General features: G+C 41.3%; 1 protein-coding gene across 2 annotated transcripts in view; it reads right to left on the reverse strand.

Moving 5' to 3' along the window:
* tars1 (threonyl-tRNA synthetase 1) overlaps nt 1-20,344 on the reverse strand; it is a 39,618-nt gene extending 19,274 nt beyond the window's left edge. Inside the window, exons 1-10 of one of the 2 annotated variants that reach the window (XM_041188182.1) lie at nt 20,177-20,344; nt 16,643-16,723; nt 9,853-10,043; nt 8,618-8,741; nt 6,541-6,662; nt 6,317-6,434; nt 5,873-5,937; nt 2,669-2,747; nt 1,420-1,566; nt 686-784 (exon numbers count right to left, since the gene is read on the reverse strand). In XM_041188182.1, the coding sequence (XP_041044116.1) occupies nt 686-784; nt 1,420-1,566; nt 2,669-2,747; nt 5,873-5,937; nt 6,317-6,434; nt 6,541-6,662; nt 8,618-8,741; nt 9,853-10,043; nt 16,643-16,723; nt 20,177-20,230 (1,080 nt within the window). In that variant the 5' untranslated portion in view covers nt 20,231-20,344. Of the gene's footprint in view, nt 1-685; nt 785-1,419; nt 1,567-2,668; nt 2,748-5,872; nt 5,938-6,316; nt 6,435-6,540; nt 6,663-8,617; nt 8,742-9,852; nt 10,044-16,642; nt 16,724-17,026; nt 17,135-20,176 lie in introns of those variants that run through there. The other variant, XM_041188174.1, reaches the window with a different exon arrangement.
* Nucleotides 20,345-24,360: the final 4,016 nt, after the last annotated feature.

Here is a 24,360-nt window from a genome sequence, read left to right on the forward strand (position 1 = left end):
CCAACATGTAAAATGACGCGCGGTGATGTCAGGCATACGTCCCGACGTCACCGTGCGTCATTTAGGTTTCCAGTTCAGCAGGCGCATAGCCGACTCAACTGCAAGCCCGCCGAACTGTCAAAGGCCTATTAAAAACTAATCAAAATAGTTAAATGAGCTGCCCGTCTAACCTTGAGGTTGGTGGGCAGGCAAAGAGCCCAGGCAGCCTTCGCATTTTTCACAGAACCTCATCCACAGGTGGGATAAGGTTTCATGAAGTTTTTAATCAATTAAATAAAGTTGATCATTAATGTTCCTCCACATGTCTCAGCTCACGTGACACTGTCGCAAGGGGACATGTCTTAAAATATTTTCTTTCCTTTATTTAGTTTTTAAAAACTTTAACTAATCTCCCTGAGGCACCTTCGTGCCCCGGAGAGGTTTCTGCACTCTTTTGCGCGCATGGGCAAAGAGGGCGGGCCCCAACTCAGGAAATCCCCCCACCCCCCCACGCACAGCGCTTCCGGGTATGCGTCACGCTGGGTGGGCCTTAACTGGCCAGCCCACGTAAAATGGCAGCACGGACCCAATCGGGGGCGCTGATTGGGTTCACACCCGCTCTCGCCCGCACGCGCACAACACCCCCCCAACGGGGGGGATTTCTGCCCATTAATCTGAAATAAAAACTTGAAGGAATCACTCCTACCCTAATGAATTCAATGAGCCCATTGTAGATATAAGCTCCCTTAGGCAGGAAGAAACAGCTTCCTGGGCTGAGTTCATGGAAGAAAAACAACTCTTGCTCCTGCAAACAGAAGAATTCAGAATTATTACGACAAGAAAAGCATCAGCATTGAGCAGCTAAAATATATTTTAAATAACCCAAACTCATTTAGTGTTATGGATTTAAAACACCCTATGTTAAAGGGTAAAAGCAGTTTTATATTACTGTTTGAAACAATATACCAACATGAAGAGGTTTCCACTCCAGTTACAGCCTCATTTAACAAGAAATATTTTCTAAAGGATATTCTGCATTCCAATAGTAAACTGTTGGTTTACAAGAGCCATTTAAAACTTTTGACAATACTAAAATGGAGTTATCCCTAGTGGATAAACAAATTAGAAACATTGAACAAATAGACATAGGGTTAGCAGAACTTCCTGTGTTGCCTGCCTCATGATCTGAAGAAACCTGGTTTACATTCTCTTTTCAATCAAGTGAAACATACCAAGAGTGAGCTAATGTCATTTTAGGCACATACAAGCCACATTATAAGCCATTATGCACACTTTTGATGTAATTTGTTGAAGTGCAACATGTGAATTAAGTACAGTTCTTCATAGAAGAGATCCTAGCAACAGGCTTTACCTGAGCTGGATGTTATTTTTTTCAGCCCATGTAATCAAGATTTATTATTACAATTACTTAAGACTAACCCTCCCCAGTTTTCTATGGTCTCTGTTTTTGGCTTCTTCCTGGAACTTTTCCCATTCTTTCAGCATTTTTGAATCTGGAAAAGAAATTCCATAAATTCTTTGCAGCGTCTCCATATCAGCTTTTCCTTCCCAGTAAGTGGAGGAATTCTGTGAACAAAAATTTTAGAAAGATATTTGATTACAATGACTGACTGAAAAGATCACACAAGATTTCAGGTCTAAGACTTTTACTGTAATAAACAAACTAAAAGAAACATTCTCTAAATACTATTCAGTAGGTAACCCATACTCTAAACTGCAGAAAAGAACCCACATTTAACTTTTAAAAATGACTGAAAATCCCCCTCCATGGTTATACTTTAGTCTGTCCCTTAAGTGAACACTTCATTCTTCAGGAACCAACCCAAAGCTCTAGACAAATCTTCTAGTCTCTTAAATCCTCACAAACTTGATCTCTTCAACCCAAGTGCAAGCTCCCATTGCTTCCTGCATGGTGAGCAATAGATACTGGTTGCGTCCATCTCTCTGCTCTCAGATTCTTGCAGACCAAACTGTGGGGGATATTTTAAGGAAAATCCTATAATCTGATTCTACAAGGCTTGCCCCGGAGTCATCTTCTCTCAGAGCCCACCTCCACGGTAACATGAATCACATGGACCTTATACCTAGGTAGAAGTGCTAATTATCTATCCTCTAGACCCAAGCTCTAAACTGCCTATTTAATTTCAAGATAGAATAAAGTATAACAGTTTACAAAACCTGATATTCCTAACACCTCCCTCTGACTTGGAGACTAACAGTCCATCTAGAGTCATCACAGATGCCCATGCCATTGTCTACAGGTGTGAACATCTTGCACCTTCTTCTTCCCCAATAAACCTGGGCCTCTCTGTCCCCATAGCAACCAAACTACTCAGGCTTGTTGTCAAGCAGGATTTAGAGTTGGTCATATGACCCCCTTCACTTTAAATTAAACAGCTCCAAAACATAACTTATAAACTTTGTATTTGTAACACAAATAAAAGCAAACAAAAAAAACTGCAATTCAAAATTAGATTAACAGTGTCACTTTTGCTCAACAAAATAACTGATCAGGCCGATTAAACTCAAATGGCAAGGCTAAATTGAAATATTGTTCACTTTAGTAAACATTTCATAGAGGATATTTTTAGTGGAATTTTCCCACAAATGGTAGAATGAAGTTATCATTTTGAGAAATGGGAACATTCTCAGTTTGTAAAGTGCTTACTTTGTGAACTTTCATGGCTTTAATTTTTCCAGTGTGTCTGACATGAGGTCCTCTACACAAGTCAATCAGGGGTCCACACCTGAAACCAAGGTACAAAAGAAAACATAATTCATTCCCATTACTGGAAATGCACTTGCTACTAAAATAACAAAAGTTCTACTTTCAGGCAGATGAGGATAACACAGCATTAAATCGCCAGGTAATAATTGCCTAAATGTGTCATACAGTGAGAGTTCTGTGACTAAACACTGGGTCATCATCACTTCAAATTCAAAATATGTACTCACCAATTGGTGAGGAATAAAGCATTTTCCATTTTAATCAGCAACAAGCACCACAGATCAGACAAATAGATATTGGAGAGTAAAGCTCCTTTACTCTGGTCTAACATTATGCATGGCCCCAACCTTAAAACCATCTGCTGCCACAGTGGTGTGACAATTTTCCATTTCCAGTACCATGCATCCTATTGTCAGTGAGACAGATTAACACTTTGTTACTACATCATGTTTTATGTGTTGAGCCCAACCTCACTTCATGTAAGAGGTTTACAGATATCAGAAAAAACATTTTTGACTGAGCTTGAATAATTGCCTCAGGGTTAAAAAGCCATTGTTTAACCCACTACCTAACTTATTCCCCATGTGGAGGCAATGGCGTAGTGGTATTGCCACTGGACCAGCAATCCAGAGGCCCAGGCTAAGGCTCTGGGGACCTGGGTTCGAATCCTGTGGAATTTGAATTCAATTAATAAATCTGGAATTTAAAAAAAACATTGTCGCAATAAGTCCCACAGTAATGTGATTAACTCTTAAATACCCTCAGAAATGGTCTAGTAAGCCACTCAGTTGCAACAAACCTTAAAAATCCTAAAAGGAATGGAACTGGATGGATCCTCCAGCAGACAACAGCACAGCCGGCCCTTTCGACCCTGCAAAGTCCACCTCCCTAACATCTAGCAATTCAATAACATCTTGTACCAAAACTGGGAGAGCTGCCCCACAGTCTAGTCTGACATAGTCATACTCATTGAATCATACCTTACAGACAATGTCTAAGACACCACCATCACCAGGGCACTGTCCTGGACACACCCACAAACGCACGAGGGGTCATGGCAGATTCAGGGCAGAATGGATCAGATCTAAGCTCTACAGTCCTATCACAGCCAGTTATGAGTGGTGGCAGACAACTAAACAACTAACTAAATATCACCATTGCCAATGATGGGGCAGGCCAGCACATTAGTGCAAAAGACAAGGCATTTGCAAACATCTTCAGCCATAAGTGCCAAGAGGTTGATCCATCTCAGCCAATTCAATTCACGTAGTTATCTGATGGCACTGCAAAGACCCTGACAACATTCAGTACTCATAGTATTGTATGAGTACAATAGTACTCATGCTCCAGAAATAGTCATGCCACTAGGCAAGCTGTTCCAGTATAGTTACAGCAGGAAAGCAACAGGGAAAATTACCCAGATATGTCTGTCCACAAAAAAGCAGAACAAATCCAAATAACACTCCAGCAGTCTACTCTCAATTAGCAAAGTGATGAAAGGTGTCATCAACAGTACTTAAAAAGTGGCACTTGCTCAGCAATACCCTGCTCACTGGTGCTCAGTTTGGGTTCTGCTAGGGCCTTTCAGCTCCTGACCTCATTACAGGCTTTGTTCAAATGTGGACAAAAGGGCTCCAGAGGCGAGGCATGAGTGACTGCCCTTGACATCAAGACAGCATATGAATGAATGTGGCATCAAGGAGCCCTAGCAAAACTGGAGTCAATGGAATCAGGGAGAAAACTGTCCATTGGTTGGTGTCATAGTTAGCACAAAGATGATTGTGGTTGCTGGAGGTCAATCACCTCAATCCTAGGACATCGCTACTGGAATTCCCCAACCATCTTACATAGGAAGAGATGAATTAGGAGCAGGAGTAGGCCATTCGGCCCTCGAGGCTATTTCGCAATTCAATAAGATCATAGCTGATCATATTATTGTCTCAACTCCACATTCCACCTACCCCGATAATCTTCAAACCTCCAATAACCTTTGATCTTCAGTTGCTTCATCAATGACTTCCCGTCCATCATAAGGTCAGAAGTGGGATGTTTGTTATTGATTGCAAAATATTCCGCAACATTTGTGACTCCTCAGATACAGAAACAGTCCCTGCACATATGCAGCAAGACCTGGACAACATTCAGGCTTGGGCTGATATGTGGCAAGTAACATGTGCGCCACACAACTGCCAGGCAATGATAATCTCCAACAAGAGAATCTATCCATCTCCCTTTGACATCCAATGGCATTACTATCACTGAATCTCCCACTAACAACATCCTGGGGGTTACCATTATCAGAAACTGAACTGGACTAGCCATATAAATACAGCAGCTATAAGAGCAGGTCAGAGGCTGGGAATCATGTGGCAAGTAACTTAAACTCCTGATTCTCCAAAACCCGTCTACCATCTATAAGGAGCAAGTCAGAAGTGTGATGGAATACTCTTCACTTGCCTGGATGAGTGCAACTCCGGCAACACTAAAGAAGCTTGACGCCAACCAGGACAAGGCATCCTGCTTGATTGGCACCCCCTCCACCACCTTAAATGTTCATACCTTCCACCACTGATGTACAGCAGCAGCCGTGTGTACCATATTAAAGATGTACCACAGCAACTCAGCAAGGATCCTTCAACAGCTCCTTCCAAACCTACAACCTTTACCACCTAGAAGGACAAGTACAGCAGATGCATGGGAACACTACCTGCAAGTACCCTACTAAATCACATACCACCCTGACTTGGAAATATATTGCCATTCCTTCATTGTTGCTAGGTCAAAATCCTGGCGCTCTCTTCCTAACAGCACTGTGAGTGTATTTATACCACAGGGACTGCAGCAGTTCAAGAAGGCGGCTCACCATCAACTTCTCAAGGGCAATTAGGGATGGGAAATAAATACTGGCCTAGCCAGTGACGCCCACATCCCTTGAACAAATAAGTTAAAAAAAATCTTTCACCAGATCAACTAACAAATAGACAACTCATAATATTGATCTTTACTCTAATCTTTATATCTTGTACTAAAAAAAGTTGCATTCCGAAAGCACTTCATTTCAGATGCATGTATTTAAGGAAATCTTAATTTTATCAAACAAAAGGTTTTATCAAAACCTTCCAAACAACAGTAACTGTTCCTTACCTATACACTGTTGTAGTAGGAGTATTCACCTTCTCATTTAGAATTCTACATTTGAATTTGTTGTACTAAAAATTAAAAGAAATGCTGAATTAAGAATGTTGAATATAATATTGACAAGTCCAGGTAAAAACTAGAATAAGACCATTAAATTCATTCTTGTTTTTAGCTGTTAACAACCTGCAAGTTTCAAAAGACATTTGCTACTCAAAAAGGGCAGCCAATCTTTATTGTTCACCATGCAGAGTGCAGGTGGGAGCTTATTGTATACACAGTTATAATTTAACGCATTCCTTAAAGCTTCGTCTGATCAAGACATCTTGCATCAACTGCTTGTGCATGTTTAACCAGACAACTCAAAACAGTGAACAGATGCAAGGAAATAGGCTGTCTCTGTTTAGCCCCTATTGTGAAACAAATCCCCAGGAAAATTTAGAAATAGTTTACCTTGAACATTGCCAGAAGAGTCTCTTTTTTTATTTCAAGTCTCTCAAATGGTTGCTTATCCTTCATAATACGCTTGCATAGATTTTCTAGAGCTGGAAAGTCATTGCTGGAGACACCTCTGTTGTAAAGATTTTTTTAAATAGAAAGGTCAAAAATATATTTCTCATTAAACAAATATTCAGAGAACTGAAAACAATGAAAGAAAGAGGTAAACTAAAACATACCCTTCTTCCAAGAACATGTCATAATAAAAACCATTTTCAATTGGTGGTCCATAACAGAGACACCCTCCAAAGACTCGTTCCATGGCCTCTCCCAATATGTGGGCACTAGAATGCCAGTACACCTAGCATACACAAAAAATCATAAGGAATAAACCAATATTATGCAACAGAGAAATCTAATCAGTTTCTAACTGACATTCCCCGGCTCAGACTGTTCATTAACGATTCTTCAATCTCATCAGTTAAACAGATACACAGTTGCTTGCTCTGTTAACACATCCCAGTTCCCCTGTAAAGGGCACTATACCATTTTGGCTCTGATGATTTTAAAAAAAAATTCATTTACAGGATGTGGGTGTTGCTGGCTAGGCCAGCATTTATTGCTAACCCCATAGAAAGAACATGGCCAAGTGTACATGTCATGAACAACTGATGTCGTTTGATCACCAATGACTGCAAAATCCAGCCCATCAGGTCTTTCAATTGCTGGACTGCAACTCAATAAATATTTTACACACATTCCAAGTCAGAGCTAGGATGGGATTGGTTCATGCTGACCAACAAGCTTTGTAGAAGCATACAAAATAAAGCTTGCTGCACAAAATCCCTCAGAACAGTGACGCTTTGACAGATGAGTGATCCGCAAGGAACAAAAAGACCAATCTACAGTCTAGGTTGAGTTGTCTCATGTTTGACATTAGGCCAAGTTGCGATTTGTATAACCAATTGCAAATACTGCATGTGAAGAAGTCAGTGTTGGAGGGACGGATGGAGGCATTGGCTTTGCTTGTCTCCCAAATTTCAAAATCAATTGATGACAGAGGCTTCTCCATTTGGGTCTGCCCAAGGTCATTTTTTTCCCCCCCGTATTGGGATCCAGATTGCAAGGTCAGAGGTTGGCGTTCAGATTGTCTTTATATAAAAGTTTGGGGCACCCTGTGGTGGGGGTTCCTGTGCTCAGCTGACTGCAGAGTACTGCTTTTGGCATGCACGAATCCTTTATGCAAACCACATGACCAACCCAACAAAAGTGAGCTCTGATGAGCACTCTCGATGCCAAGTATGCAGCATTTTGCAAGAGCTATGGTGTTAGGGATTTTGTCCTGCCACCTGATGTTGCGAACAGATCTCAGACAGCGAAGACAAATGCTTCTAGTTGTTTTTTATGAAGCTGGTAGGTTGTTTAAGTCTTGCATCCATTAAGAAGTGATTTCACTGCCTGGTAGACTTTGATATTTGTCCTGAGACAAAACTCTAAGTTCTTTCCAAAGTCTGAGAGTGAGCTTGCAAACCTTGAGCTTGCTTTTGCCAGGCAATTGTTGGTTTTGTCATCCAGCATAATGTTATTGGAGAGGATACTCCCAAGATAGCAAAATGTCTACACTGAATGGAGGGATGTGTTGTTGATAGTGACTGTGGGGTGTTGGAGTACATGGCCAGGGTCGCAGTGATGCAAGATCTGTCTTCTTCAGGCTTATTGTAGGCCAATGTGTCCTAAGATTAGGCCAAAGTGATCAATGAGCAGCTGAATGTCCTCGAGTGTAAGCTGCAAGAGCGCAGTTGGGCACGAATAAGAGTTCACGCAGTAGCTGTTCAGTAACGTTTGCGCTAACCTCGAGCCTATGCAAGTTGAAGAGTTTGCCATCTGTCCTGAATTTAATGTGTCCTCCTGTGATAAGGTCTTCGAGTGTATACAGGAGCACAGCCAAGAAGCATATGGCAAACAGTGCTGGAGCCAATACACAGCTTTGTTTGGCACTGTCAGGAAAGGCATCTGATGATGTACCACCTTGCATCATGAAACAAGCAAATGACACTGATCATTTCATATTTGCACAGAATCTTCATCAGGACTTCCCAGTTTACTGTGGCTAAATCCTGGTTGCAATGTACCTTTTATTGGCTCTCTTTAACTTTGCACTGCTACTTCAGGTAAGGCCAAGGATCAGGGTTTTAACTTTTCATGGCAGTAAACTATTACCCAATTATTTGAATTTTGATTATTCACTAAGGGGAAGACCTGTTGATTATGGCTGATTATTAATGTTTCATCCAATTATAAACAGAGACTACTTACAGCTTGAGCCTCCTCATCCTCAAACTTAAGCAATGCTAGGCTGCAGTCTTCTTCCAGTGGTCGATCCAGATCCCAAACTATTCCATTTACTTTAGCAACAACCACGTTGTCGGCCAAACCCTGACTGGATTAATCACACACAGAACAAATATACAAGAGGAAATAACCTTATTCAATGAAATAACAATACTAACATTAATGTAGTGCTTTCTATATTGAAAGCTGTTCACATAATGAATTATCTCTGGAAATGTCCTAATTCTCTATGCCAACAACGTTCCCACAATTAAAAATGAGGCAAGTAACTAGCCAAACCATGGCTCTGATAGCCAGGAACAGGCCAGTCAAGAAAGATTATATTTTTAGCTTTTTTTTATTCATTTATAGGATGTAGGTGTTACTAGCCAGGCCAGCATTTATTGCCCATTCCTAATTACCCTTGAGAAAGTGGTGGCGAGCTGCCTTCTTGAACTGCTAAGAACAGCATCAGGGGTGTGGAGGAGGAGTTAGATGGGAGACTACAGGTCACAGGTGGTCAGCTGGGGCAGTAAACTGATATCAAGGTTCCTGCCAAAAGCTTGGCCTCAGGGATGAAACCTAACATGCACAGTGCCAGTGGGAAATGGGGAATTTTAACGGCAAGTTATGCAGCAATGAACTGGGCAATGGTTCACTGATTGAGAAGAAACGATAGACCAAAACATCTTAAGAAGCACTTTAAGAAGCCATCCGATTAACTCATCTCCTACATTCCAAGTAATGGAATTCCAAGTAAAGGCACATGGCCGAATCAGAATCTCAGTTAATAACCTTATACACCAAAAAAGCTATAAGAAATTCGAATGGAGTTTCATATTAAATAAATATAGAATCAGAATTTGCAGTACAAGAGACTTTTCAGGCCAGGTAAATCATTAACCTGCCCATTCACTGCATCACTTTGTTTTCTCTTTTTAAATAAGTATCCAATTTGATTTTAAACATTGTTTTTGTCTTTACTTCAATAGCTATTTGTGGGGATGCATTCTATTGAGCTTAGCACTTTGAATCTTAACCCTCGCTATTTCAGGGGGAAAAGCCACAATCTTATACATTCATCTTCAACTTTTACTTCTCCTTCAGAGAGAAATCTCTACTCCTTCCACAATTCCAATGTCCTTTTTAAAAAAGGTCTTTACAGGTTCTACAGAATACAGTAATAAAACAGACATTTAGTACAGGTACAAGTACTCTACCTAATTCCACAGGCAATCTGGTAAGGTGTGCTTTTCCAGGAGTCTCCCTGTACTTGTTTACCATCAGGCAAAGTAATTGTTATTTGCTTGCTCTCTTTCATAGCACGCTCTGCTAAAATAGAGTCACTTTCTGCTTTGAGTTTGTTGTACAGTTCAAGGCGTTCATTAATATAAGCTGGCCATGGATCCAACTAAAGAGAGGGAGGAGAAAAAAAGTAAAAATTACTTCATTATGCCAGTTGCCTTCCAATATCACCTCAATTAGAAACAAGCAGGAGTGTGTACTCTTCTTTATGGTATATTCTTTGGTTGAGATATGAGGAATAGCACAGTTTCACAAATGACAGCAAGTAAGGAATCTATTTTGTATTAGCCTCAAGGCCTGTAGAGCTTGCATCAAAATGGCAGAATCCACAAACAGCCTGATGGAGGTTAAGCACACAAGTTTCATTTATTTCTGAACTTTCACACGAATTCATACACACTTAGGGAGTCACTTCTGCAAACTGTAGTCATGATAAGTACATTCCATGTCTTGCTAAATCTAAAAACCAGCCTGCTAGGCCTTTGAACCATGATAGATGTAGGGCCAGTAACTTCCTGATAAAGGCTGTTATGAGCTGGTAATGAAGTAATGTAGTTAGAAATAAATACAAATTGTGAAATTATACTATGGGGATAGAAGATAGAAAGGAGAGAGAAGAAACAGAAAAAAAGAGGGAAAGAGAGGGAGCGAGAGAGGTACCTAGAGCGTCAAGTTCAATATTCATACTTGTGCTCTACTACAGCAAAGTGTCATCTTGGGCACTGTCTGAGTATGTCATTTAACCCTTAGTAAACCTAAAGCTGTTTGATTCCTGCATTTGAAATCTTCATTTTTGGTACAGTATATATAGACAAGGACTGCAGCCTCAACCTATTCTTACGGCATCACAGTGTCACCTTCATTAGTAAGACTGAAAGCCAAGTACATTATTAAATACATAAACCTTACAGCTTAATGGTAAAATATCAGCCCTGTCAGCTAATTTGTGGGTTCAAGTTCCATTCCAGGATTGAGTGTGGATATTTCAAGTGAGGTACAGAGGAAGTACTGAAGGCAGGAGATGCATCTTTCAGATGAGATGTTAAACAGAAGCCCGTCCACCTGTTTAAATGGAGATTCTACGGCACTCGTTTCTTTGAGAAAGTGCAGCCAGCTCTCCGAATCAACATTCATCCTTCAATCAAAACCACTCAAAAGTTTAAGTGTTCATTCACGTCATTACTTTGCACAAATTGGCTGCTATGTTTCCTTATAAAACAACTGTTACTATACTTCAGAAGATAACGCTGCAAAGCTTTGGGTCATTGAGGATTTGAATATCACTACATAAAAATGTAGAAAATATATTAAAAATCCTTTTTTAAACACAGGTGTGACAAAGTGTAGAGTCAATACTGACACAGAAATTAAGTTCAAAACAAACATGAACAATCAATTACATTATATATTTAAAGTCTATAGCAACCACTTACTGCATGATCATTCACAAAATATTTATTTTCACCAAGTAACTTTCCCATATTAAACAAGTGTGTTAACAGCTAATGCGAAATGTTGCTCAACCTTATTACTCTATTTGTTCCCCTATTTAATCTCAAGTCCCAATTTGAGACAGTGGGTAAAATGTAAGGTGTGAAAAAAATTAGGATTTAAGCCCCCCTCTAGTGGGTCAGCACATAATTTAGGTTGACAACAATAATGAGTGCTTGGTAGTACAGAACTTGAGTATTGCTGAGAAAAGAGACATGTCTAAGCTTTTCGTCTTGCACTCATCAGGACACTTGCAATACCAATAAAAGGAAAAAACAACAATTTATAATGTATGTGAAGAGAGTGCTGATTGGTTGGCAAGTGGCGTTGCCATGGAGAATACACCACTGATGATGTTAGGAAAGAGAGATAGCTTAAGTAAGTTATATTTGTATTTGTGGGTGTTAGGAATGAGTTTTAGCTTTAAAGTTTAAGTTTGATTTGTATTTCTGTAACTGTGTGTCAAGAAAGGTCAAATAGAGTTTTAGTTTCATTTTAAAAGGCTGCTTGCATTTCTAATGAGAAGTATGTGATGCCCAAAAGTAAACACCAGAGTAGAAAGAATAGTGCTGCTGCCAAGCAATAGGGGGGCCAGATAGGCAGGTTCCTCCCACAGAAAGAAAGAAACAGAAGCTTTAAACTCAGTTGAAGCCAGAACCCTGGACACTGGGCTAAGGAACTGCAGATTTCCCAAAAGAACAAAAAGGTCCCAAGCAAAGGAAAACCCAAAAATCCAGGCGAGTGGAAGAGGGGGAAGTCCAAATGAGACCTTGTAGTCAAAGGAAGGACAGGAACCTAGGAAAAGGTCCTGTTAAGTGAAGTTAAGAGCGAGGGGCAGAGAGAAAGGCCCCAACTTCAGGTTAAAAGGGACAAAAACTGCAGAAAGCATATTTAAAGCAAGAACAGCTTGCAAGAAGCAAGAAGATTCAAAGGGACAACTGAAGGTCTGTAATTCTTTGCTATGGGCATGTGAAGCAGTGGCGTACTGTTAAGGCTGAGTTGGTGAGAGAAAGTGCATGGAAGGCAGCTTGAATGCATGTGGTGACCCAGGGAAGAGGAACATCAGAAGGAAGTTCGAAATCCTGGAGATGAACCCTTGTGGAAGATGTCTGAGAGAAAGCATCGATTTGGGAGAAGATTCCAAGGCAGAAGAGTGGAGATTGGAAACCCTAGTGTGAAGGGCAGAATTCAGTGAGACTGGTTGGCTCACAGTGTGACAAATGTCTGGGGGGAGTTGAGGAGAGATTCATAGCATCTGGTTGAGGTGACATCAGTTACTTGGTTTCAGAGTGTGGTGTGTCTGACCACAGGGTGCCTATTGGCTTAGATGGACTGTGTATTTACTGTGAACATTAAAGTATAAGATAGCTTTTGTAACTTGTGTTAACCTTACAAATCTGTATAAATCTGTAAAGGTGTAGTTGTGGGTGAAGGAATATTATAATATTGTTCATCTTTTCTTGTTGAATAAATGTTTTATCCTTTTGTTAAAAGTTCATCAGCTGGCTCATGTGTCTCTGCTCAGTAGTTACTCTCCACGCATCTACATAAACAAATAAAAGTTAGGATTTGTCAAGTTGGGTTCCACTCTGGGATCAGACTTGTCCAGGGGTAACCTCAGCTGGGAATCATAACAAGTGGAGGCTCGTCTGGGATTTGAACCACAGACAGCGGGTGATTGGATGTGGAATAATAATTGGTCTGGGACTGGAAATCCTTGACACTGGTGGGGTTTAATGAATCCTTTTAACAAGTACATGGCAGTAAAGAGCTCCTGGACATAAGAATTGGAGTTGCTGCGAGGTATTTACAGGTTGGAATTTCAAATAGCATTGGAGGTTACTAAGGCTTTTTTATAGGTGGAAAATATAATTCTGACTGGTTTACAGAAATTAACCAAGAGTAAGCTGATGGAATTGGCAGATAAGTCACAATTGGGATTACCTGCTGGGGTAAGGAAATCAGATATAATTGAAGGTATAACGTATTTAAAGTTGGAAGGAATACTCCAGAGACCGGAGTTCTCCAAGGGGTGGGTCATTGGAATGGGCTCAAATTCAGTTGCAAATGAAAAAGATTGAATTGGAGAAAAAGGAAAGCGGAAGAGCATTTCAAAGGGAACAGGCATAAAGGCAGGAGAGATAAAGAAAACAGAAATGGGAGTTATAAACAGCGAGGAAAGAAAAGGAGGAAAAAGAAAGGAGAGAGTAAGAGAATTCCAGCTTAAAATGCTGGCAATTAAAAAAAGGCACCAGTAGTGGAGGAAGGACTTATTTCCAAATCAGAACCCAGTGGGGAGATGTTTAAATTTGTACAAGCTCTTCCAAAGTTTGAGGAAAGGGATGTAGAGGCATTCTTTATTTCATTTGAAAAGGTAGCTAGTAAATGAAGTGGCAAAAAGAAATCTGGATATTGCTTTCACAGTCTAGGTTGGTAGGTAGAGCTCATGAGGCTTATGCTTCACTTTTAGAAGAGGTATCAGTGGATTATGATGCAGTTAAAAAAGGCTATTCTGTGTGCATATGAGTTAGTCCCTGAGGCATACAGGCAGAAATTTCAGAATATAAGGAAACAGCCTGGGCAGACCTATATTGAATTTGAAAGGGTAAAGCAAAGTAATTTTGACCATTCGATGAGGGCATTAAGGGTAGAGACAACATATGAAGCTCTTAGGGAAATAATTCTCTTGGAAGAATTTAAAGATTCACTTCCTCTTGTAGCTAGAATCCATGTTGAAGACCAGAAGGTTAAAACAGCTAGACAGGCAGCAGAGATGGCTGACAATTATGAACTGGTCCATTATTCAAAACTTTTTTCCCTGTCATCCCCATAAATCTGAGAAGGATAGAAGATGGGAAGGTGAAAGGAAGGCAAGTAGTCAGGGAAGAGAAGGGACAGTTGGGAATTCTCAGGAAATTTCTCCTCAGACCAGAAAGGAAGGTGCTGAGGGTGGAAGTAACATTCGAAAACCTAGGTGTTTTCATTGCAACAAGGTGAACATGTTAGGGCTGATTACTGGAAATTAAATGGTAGACCTCATGCAGTAGTAGGAACACCCAAAGAACCCCTAGGAAAGATTGCATCAGAAAAGTAAATGGTTGTTAAAACTGTAGCAGTAGTACAGGTGAAACATGTTCCCTCAGAACATACAGGGAACAGGGATTTGGTTCAGGATAGTCCAGAGAATTGTTCTTTGATTACTGGTGAAGTCAAGCTGTTAGAGGGACTGGATGTTTTGTATCCAAGGGAGAAGTGGCCCCTTACTCCTTCAACAAAATAAGTAATCAGTTTAAATTTGAGGAATACAGGTGCAGATCAATCATTGATGGTTCTGATGATACAATTTGTGTTCCAGATAGTTTTATGAAGAAAAAAGTATTAATAAGGGATATTGATGGAATTTATGAACCTGTTTCTTTGTGTAAAGTTAACGTATAAAAGTTGCTTTGTAAATGGAATTGTTACAGTGGGAATTATTCCTAAATCACCTTTTGAAGAGGTGGATTTTATTCTGGGTAATGACTTGGCTAGAGGAGGCTGCAATGTGGCAACGACTGTATTGCAGCAGGCGGTTGATCACGTTGAACTTAAACTTCAGGAAACTACTGTGGCCAAAGAGAAAACATTTATTGGCGATAACAAGCAATTAAAGGAAAACCTGATTAATGTAGAAAATGAACTTTCATGTGTGAAAGGGAAGTTTGCTAACGAAAGGAGAGACTTGGTGAGAACAATTGAGAAACATTCGCTGAAAGTAGAACACTTGACTGAGGACTTGAAATGTCTAAATGATAAAGTTGTAGAAGCAAATTTAACAAAGGTCAATCTTCAGTTAAAACTTGATAAACTTCAAGCATCAATAGTTGCTATGAAATATCACGGAAAATGTCTTGAACAAGAAAAGAAATCGTTGATAAATCAGAATAATTGGTTGCAGAATTAAAAACCAAAACTAACTGTTAGAACTTCGTCGGGAAAAAAGCAATGAGATTCTCAAACTTTGAAGCAAACTGGACAAAAGGAAAGAGAAGGTATGTGATATGGAGTGTCATGGTTTCAAAGTTGTTCCTGTGAATAAAAACTCTTTGCTGAATTGTGGTCCAGTTGAGCAAAGGACTGACGCAAGTAAAATTCCTAATGTATCAACCTTAATAAATGAACAATATGAAAATAACTGAAATGCCTGCAGAATTGGAAATCAAGAATTGCCAACAAAAATGACTGAAAACTCAAAATGGTCTGGAAAAGTCAATGACCAGAGACACTGATTTACAAGTGCTTGCCGGTGCTAACACACATACGGGCCTCTGGATTACCAGTCCAACGACATTACCACTAAGTCACCAACCTCCCATTTACATAATAGTGCATTTACATAAGTGTTCCAAGGCTTTCACAGGGGCATTATAAAACAAAAAGTGACACCAAGCACACAAGGAGACATTAGGGCACCTGTGCAAAAGCTTGAGCAAACAGGCAGGTTTTAAGGAGTATCTTAAAAGGTGAAAAGAGAGGTAACAGGGTGGAAGGATTAGACAGATAATTCCAGAGCTTAGGGCCCACGTCATTGAAAGTGCTGTCACAAACAGTGGCGCAATTAAAATCAAGAATACCTAAGAAGTCAGAATTAGAAGCAACAAATATCTCAGAGGGTGGCGGGGCTGGAAGATTACAGAGGTTTGAAAACGAGGGTGAGAATTTTAAAGTCAAGGTGTTGCTTATTATTTGTGTTGCACAAGAAGTAGGATGTTCTAAAATGTTTTACAGCCAAACAAGTATTACTTTGAAATCACTGCTTCAATGTAGAAGATTGGCAGCTGATTTGCACTCAGCAATCTCCCAATAACTCTAAAGCGATAATGATCAGACAATCTATTTTACTGAAGTTGACTGAGGGATAAATATTGGCAGGACACCAGAAATAACTCTCCTGATACTTCTGCCTACATGTTTGCCATGCGGTTACTTGAAGAGTATGAAATAGACTGATCCAATGAAGCAAGGATAACCACACTGTGGCATGTGATGCAGGGTGCGGGCACACCCAGCTTGACTTATGTTTATACAAAAGAATTGAATACCAAAGAATTTCAGACCAATTCTTTTTATACTGAATCAGAAACTAAAAATTTTCAGTGACCCAAAAATTACCAACAGCTGAATACTAGCATAGTTTTTGTTCTGTACAAAAACGTAAATACAAATAGTTCTCACCTCTGCTCTTGTTGTATCACCACCATCCTTAATACTTTTCTTCTTACCTCCTCCTTTATGTTTTTCAGATGCAACTTTAAGCTGAAAGCACAAAAAATAAATATCAATATCTGAAGAATATGTTATGCAGTAGAGGGTGATTCTGCCTTTCTAGTGAAAGTATCAGGTGAATATCAGTAATAGGATTATTATTACTTACATGTAGGATATCAGAGCATTACATGTATTACTACCAGTTACATATAGACTGTCAATTATATTGGAAATCTAAGCCTCATCAATATAACTATTCATCATTTGTACACTTTTGATGAGTTAGTATTAGTTAATAGTGGAATCAGCAGTCTTCTACCAATGGTCCCCCACTCAGAGTTCCTCACCCACCTCAGGTTTCATCTTTGTCTCCACATGGGTAGTCTCTTGGTTCTCAGATCTTGTGTGTATATGAACATGCGAAATAGGAGCAGAAGTAGGCATTTGGCCCCTCAAGCCTGCTCTCCATTCAACAAGATTATAGCTGATCTGTTTGTATTTCGAATTCCACATACCTATCTACCTCGACAGCCTTTGATTCCCTTGCCTAACAAGAGTCTATCTACCTTTGTCTTAAAAATATTCAACAACCCCGCCTCCAGGGACAGAGTTTCAAAGTGACACAACCCTCAGGAAAAAATTCTCCTCATCTCTATCCTAAAAAGGCAACTCCTACACAACACATCCAATTTGTCAATACCATTCAGGATCTTAAATCCATCAGTCGAGTCACCCCTCACTCTTCTCAACTCCAGTGGAAATAAGCCCAGTCTGTTCAACCTTTCCTCATAAGTCAACCTACTCATTCCAGGTATCAATCGAGTAAACCTCCTCTGAACCACCTCCAACACATTTACATTCTTCCTTAAATAAGGAGTCTAAAACAGCACACAGTATGAGACTTGGTCTCACCAATGCCATGTACAACTAAAGCTTAACATCCTTACTCTTACGTTCAATTGCTCTTGCAATAACGGATAGCATTCCATTAGCCTTCTTAAATATTTGCTGTACGTGCGTACTAACTTGTTGTGACTCATGCACAAGAACACCTATATCCCACTGCACCTCGGAATTCTAGTCATTCTCCGTTTAAGTAATACTCTGCTTTTTTATTTTTCCTGCCAAAGTGAACAACTTCAAATTTTCCCACATTAAACTCCATTTGCCAGATTTTTGCCCACTCACTCAACCTATCTATAACCGTCTGCGACCTTCCTACATCCTCTTCACAACATACTTTCCTACCTATCTTTGTGCCATCAGCAAATTTATCTACTGTGCCTTTGCTCCCCTCATCTAAGTTATTGATATAAATTGAAAAAAATTGGGGCCCCAGCACAGATCCCGGTGATTCTCCACTCATCACATCAGTCACACCAATCAGAAAAAGACCCATTTATGCATATTCTCTTTTTCTGCCAGCCAGCTAATCTCCTATCCATGCTAATATGTTACGCCCTATGCCATGAGCTTTTATTTTCCGCAAGAATCTTTGATGTGGTATCTTATCAAATGCCTTCTGGAAGTCCAACTACAGGCTCCCCTTTATCCATAGTGCATGTTACTCCTTCAAAAATTTCCAATAAATTGGTTAAACATGATTGCCCTTTCACAAAACTATACTGATTCTTCCCAATCACCATCTTGACGTGGAAATATATCACTCTTCCTTCATTGTCACTGTCAAGATCCTGGAACTCCTTTCCTAACAGCTTTGTGGTTGTACCTACACCACATGGACTGCCACGGTTCAAGAAGGCAGCACATCACCACCTTCTCAAGGGCAAGTAGGGATGGGAAATAAATGCTGGTCCAGCCAGCGAAGCCAATGTCCCCTGAATGAAAAAAAAAATTACCTTGAGTTTTTTTTTTAAGTGCCCAGCTATCACCTCCTTAATGATCGATTCCCCACGACAGATGGCAAGCTAAATGGCCTATAGTTTCCTGTTTTCTGCCTCCCTCCCTTCTTGAATAGAGGGGCTACATTTGCTACTTTCCAGTCACATGGAACCTTTCCAGAATCTAGTGGATTTTGGCAAATCAACACCAATGCATCTACTACCTCCTTAGCAACCTAAGACCCTAGGATGAAGGCCATCCAGATCTGGAGACTTGTCAACCCACAGCTTCATCAGTTTGCTCAGTACCGCTTCCCTAGTGATTGTAATTTCATGAAGTTCCTCTCTCCCTTCCACCTCATAATTTACAGCTACTACTGGAATCCTGTATTGTGAACTCAGAAGCAAAATACTTGTTCATTTCATCCACAATTTAGACCATAAGACATAGGAGCAGAAATTAGGCCAATCGGCCCATCGAGTCTGCTCTGCCATTCATTCATGGCTAAGTTTCTCAACCCCATTTTTCATTATTAATTAATTTCCTTATTATCTACTATTAACTCCCCATCGTCTCACTCCAGAGGACAGACACTCACTTTACTTACTCTTTTCCTTTTTAAATGCCTGTAGAAACTCTCACTATCTGTTTTTTCACATTTCTAGCTAGCTTCCTCTCATACTCTAAGTTCTCTCCAATGATTAACCTTTTAATCATTCTTTGCCGTTCTTTATATTCTGACCAATCATCTGGCCTGCCACTCATCTTTGCCTACTTATATGCTTTTTCCTTAAGTTTGATGCTCTCCTTAAAAGTTAATAGTAACTGATGCAAAAATCATGAACACAGGTGCCCAACTACGGGAACCCAACCTCCACCAGATAAACACAAAATCATTTGCTGACCTTGCATGAACAAATCTTCAGGACAGCCTCCAACCAGGGTTGGCCATCCTAAACTCAGCTAATCACTGAATGGCACTGAAGGAAGCCATTCAGCTAATTGTGTCTGCACCAGCTCTCCAAATAAGCATTATGCCTTAATGCCATTTTCCTGCCTTTTTCCTGTAACCTTGCACATCGCTCCTATTCAACTAATCATCTGATGCCCTCCTGAATGGCTCCATTGAACCTGCCTCCACCACACTTCCTGGCAGTGTATTTCAGGCCCTAACCATTCGTTGTGTACAATTCATCAGTATATCTAGAAAAGTAAAACCCTGTCATGGGCTTTCACTCCTGACAAATATTCAGGGGGCCTTGCTGAAAGAATGTAGGTGTTCTTGTTGAGGTCAGCTGTGATTTGTCTCACTGGAGTCACCAGTCCCCTGTCAAAGCTTCCACAATGAATAATAGCTGCAGTAGAGGCTACAGAAAGCAGAGTAAACTGTCCCTAGACCACCGTCCAGTGAAGTATTGGTTCCTGTCAGAAACACAAACACAAACACCACATCTGCACCCGCTGCTGACCAAACAGTCGTAGTCTAAACAGGTGACTCTGGATTTAGAAACCTCACCACCATGAGGTGGACAATGTCCCTTCAGCCCTCCTCACTCCACAGCGGAAGCCAAGCCGGGAAAGGTGTTCAGTCCAACCGGCGTACTCAGCGAGAGGGGTCGGCAGCTGGCGGAGACAGGGAAGCCCCCGGCTCACACTCACCTGGCCCTCCAGATCCATGGCCTCCATCTGTTCAGTCACTGCCCTAACCTCCATCACACGCTCCGCTGATGAAACAATTGAAGCCACTTCCTTCTCCTCTGACAGTCCACAAGCCAAGCCGGAACTCCGTCACCGCCTACGTCATCACGTAGCTGACGCTTCATCCTGCACATTAACCAATCAGGGAAGCAGGGCTTCCAGTAACGCCTGGCAGTGTGATTGGCCGGCACCCCAGAGCCAAAAATGACGACACAAAATTATGACCAATGATGTGCCGAAAGGTGTCCTCCTCCTTCCCGTTGCTCATTGGCGAAATCTTCACCTCGGTCCTTTGGCCGTCTGGCTGATGTTTCACATTCTGTTGTCATTGGGAGGCAGTGTTTTTATGTTGCAATTCACATTCAGAATCTATTTGGTTAGAACCAAAACCATTAGAGGTGTCATTACAATACTGGGTGGATTCTACAGGCCGCCAACTCGTGGGAAAGATATTATAATGTGTACTCTGTCTGAAGGCAGGTCCTTGGATCATAATCGTCTCCATGTCTCTCTTTTCATTTTCCAATAGCTTCCTTCAATTTTAAGCCACCCAGCATTGATATTATCCTCAGATTAAGGCAAAATACTGCAGATGCTGGAAATCTGAAACAAAAATGCTGGAAAATCTCAGCAGGTCTGACAGCATCTGTAGGGAGAAAGACCGTTAGTGTTTTGAGTTTGTATGACTTCAGAGCGAAAGAGAAGTTAAAACGTGGTAAAATATATACTGTTTAAGCGGGGAGGGGGGGGGTCGTTGGTGGTGAAGCTGGATAGAAAGCGAGCTGGAGGCAAAAGATATAAACAAAACGTCAAAAGGGTGTTAATGGTGGTGGTACTGACTAAAGGAGGTGCTGATGGTGACCTTAAGAGTAGAAAACAGAATGTGATAACAGCCAGACCAGGGTCAGCACTCTGGAAAGGACAACATGACCAAGTGACAGATGGGGGTGGGGACAGTGGTGGGAAAAAAGATCAAACATAGGCTACAAGGTGGGGTTAAAACAATTAATAAAAATGGAAATAAATTTAAAACAATAAAAATAAGTGGAAAAAATAAATAAAAATGTTGAAAAAGGGATCAAAAAGGGGTGAGGTTGGAGGAGAGATTTCATGGTCTGATGTTGTTGAACTGAATGTTAAGTCTGGAAGGCTGTAAAGTGCGTTATCGGAAGATGAGGTGCTGTTCCTCCAGTTTGCATTGAGCTTCAGTGAACATTGCAGCAGGCCAAGGACGGACATTTGGGCATGAGAGTAGGATGGTGTGTTGAAATGGCAAGTGACAGGAAGGTCTGGGTCATGCTTGCAGACAACCAAAGGTGTTCCGCAAAGCGGTCACCCAGTCTGCATTTGGTTTCTCCAATGTAGAGGAGACCACACTGGGAGCAGCAAATGCAGTAGACTAAATTGAGGGAAGTGCAAGTGAAATGCTGCTTCACTTGAAAGGAATGTTTGGGCCCTTGGACGGTGAGGAGGGGGGAAGTAAAAGGGCAGGTGTTGCACCTTCTGCACTTGCATGGGAAGGTGCCTTGGAAGGGGATTGAGGTGTTGGGGGTGATGGAGAAGTTGACCAGGGTGTCTCGGAGTGAACAGTCCCTACGGAATGCTGACAGGGGGAGTGAAGGGAAGATATGTTTGGTGGTGGCATTATGCTGGAGTTGGGGAAATGGCGGAGGATGATCCTTTGAATGTGGAGGCTGGTGGGGTGAAAAGTGAGGACAAGGGGGACCCTATCATGATTCTGGGAGGCAGAGGAAGATGTGAGTGCAGAGGCACGGGAGATGGGTCAGACACTGTTGAGGGCCCTGGATGGGTAACCTCGGTTAACCCTGCTTCCTGTAAGGACTCCATCCCATTCTCTCAGTTCCTTTGCCTCCGTCGCATCTGTTCTGATGATGCCACTTTCCAAAACAGTGCTTCTGACATGTCTTCATTCTTCCTCAACCAAGGTTTCACACCCACAGTGGTTGACACTGGGACACCCTGGTCAACTCCTCTGTCATCCCCAACAACTCAACCCCCTCTCACGGCACCTTCCAATGCAATCACAGAAGGTGCTACACCTGCCCCCCTCACCATCCAAGGGTCCAAACGCTCCTTTCAGATGAAGCAGTGCTTCACTTGCACTTCCCTCAATTTGATCGACTGCATTTGCTGTTCCCAATGTGGTCTCCTCTACATTGGAGAGACCAAACGCAGACTGGATGGCCAGTTTGTGGAACACCTTTGGTCTGTCTGCAAGCGTGACCCAGACCTTCCTGTTGCTTGCCATCCCAACTCACCATCCTGCTCTCATGCCCACATGTCCGTCCTTGGCCTGCCGCAATGTTCCAGTGAAGATCAACGCAAACTGGAGGATCAGCATCCTATCTTCCGATTAGGCACCTTACAGTCTTCCAGACTTAACATTGAGTTCAACAACTTCAGACCATGAACTCTCTACTTCATCCTCAGCCTTTATTGATCCCCTTTCTTCAACACTCATTTTTATTTTTTTATTTTTATCTTTTTCCTCTTATTTTTATTATGATTATATTTTAAATTTGCTTCCAATTTTATTCATTGTTTTAACCTATTTTTGAACCTTTTTCCCACCACCGTCCCATTCCCCCCACCCCACCCCCACTAGGGCCATCTGTCACTTGCTCATGTTCTTTCCAGAGTGCTTACCCTGGTCTGGCTATTATCACATTCTGCTTTCTACTCTTACCATCACCATTAGCACCTCCTTTAGCCAGTACCACCACCATTAACACCCCTTTGACCTTTTGTTTATGATATCTTTTGCAATCTCTCCTTTGCTTCCACCTATCGCTGGCCTTCAATCCAGCTTCACCTGTTCCACTCCCTTTCAACCATATATATTTCACCAAGTTTTAACTTCTCTTTAGCTCTGAAGAAGAGTCATATGGGCTCGAAATGTTAACTCTGTCTTTCTCTCCACAGATGCTGTCAGACCTGAGTTTTTCCAGCATTTTTTGTGTTTGACATTATCTTCCTTTTTTTCCTTGTAATCTTCCCTCCGTAACATCTTACTCGTCTGCCTCCTCGAAAGATGTGCCCCGCCCAGTCTCAGCCTTTTCCTAATTACACCAAATGTATTTGTTTCTTCACTCTCCTCAGCATGTGATCATTTACTTTTACTGTCCAGCTGCTCCTTTCCACTCTCCTCCAAACACACATTTCAAAGCTATTTAGCAATTTGGTCCATTTCCATAAAGTGCAAGTCTCACGTAATACAAAATAGTGCTCCAAATCAAGCTTTCGACAAGTCGCTTATTTGTTTATTCAGATTTCTGGTTAGCAACTGTCTCTTACTAAATACAGCCTTTCTCATTGCTTTCCTTGTTCTTCTTTCTTTGTTGCACCTTCCATCTGCAGATATTATGCTTCCAGAATACTTAAATTTTTGCACCTGTTCTAGTTCCAAGCACAGGATTACATAGCTAGCAGACAGACTAGTAGCATCAGGCATGAACTTTGGAATGAAAGTGAACATCAGCAAAACCAAAGTGAGATGAAGGATATAGAGCAGCAAACTTGTAGGGAAATTCCAGAGAGCTGAGAAAGCTTTAGTTATAATGGGGAGCTTTAATTATTCTAATATAGAGTAGTATCGTAATAGTATAATGGGTAGAGAGGGGGAAGAGCTTCTAAAGCATGTTCAGAGAAATTTTCTATATCATTATGGGCAGAATTTAGCCCTTGATGGGTGGGCGGGCCCCACCAGCTCGGCAGTGGGCGGCAGCCGAACTCCGCCACCGAAACGGGCCCCACCGCCATTTTGAGTAGGTGGGCTGCCCAATGGGAAGCCCTATGCGCTTCCTGTGCGGGTGGGGAGTGGGGAGAGGGGAGAGGGATTCCCCAACTGTCAAAGTGCGCTTTTTTGTGCATGCACACGAAAGAGCGCACTGCTCCCTGAGACTAAGTGCTGTCTCAGGGAGATTGGTGACAGTTTAAAAAACCTCAGAAATAGTAAAGTAAAAAAATTATGAACATGTCCCCCTCATGTGACAATGTCACTTGAGATGGGACATGTTAATAAATATGACATAAAGTTTATTAAAGATTTTTAAAATGGACATGAAACTTCATCCTGCCAGTGGATGAGGTTTCATGTTTTTTCTACTGCCCACCGGGGCTCCTGG

This window comes from Carcharodon carcharias, chromosome 1 (assembly GCF_017639515.1).
Source record: "Carcharodon carcharias isolate sCarCar2 chromosome 1, sCarCar2.pri, whole genome shotgun sequence".
In the NCBI taxonomy this organism is placed as follows: domain Eukaryota; kingdom Metazoa; phylum Chordata; class Chondrichthyes; order Lamniformes; family Lamnidae; genus Carcharodon; species Carcharodon carcharias.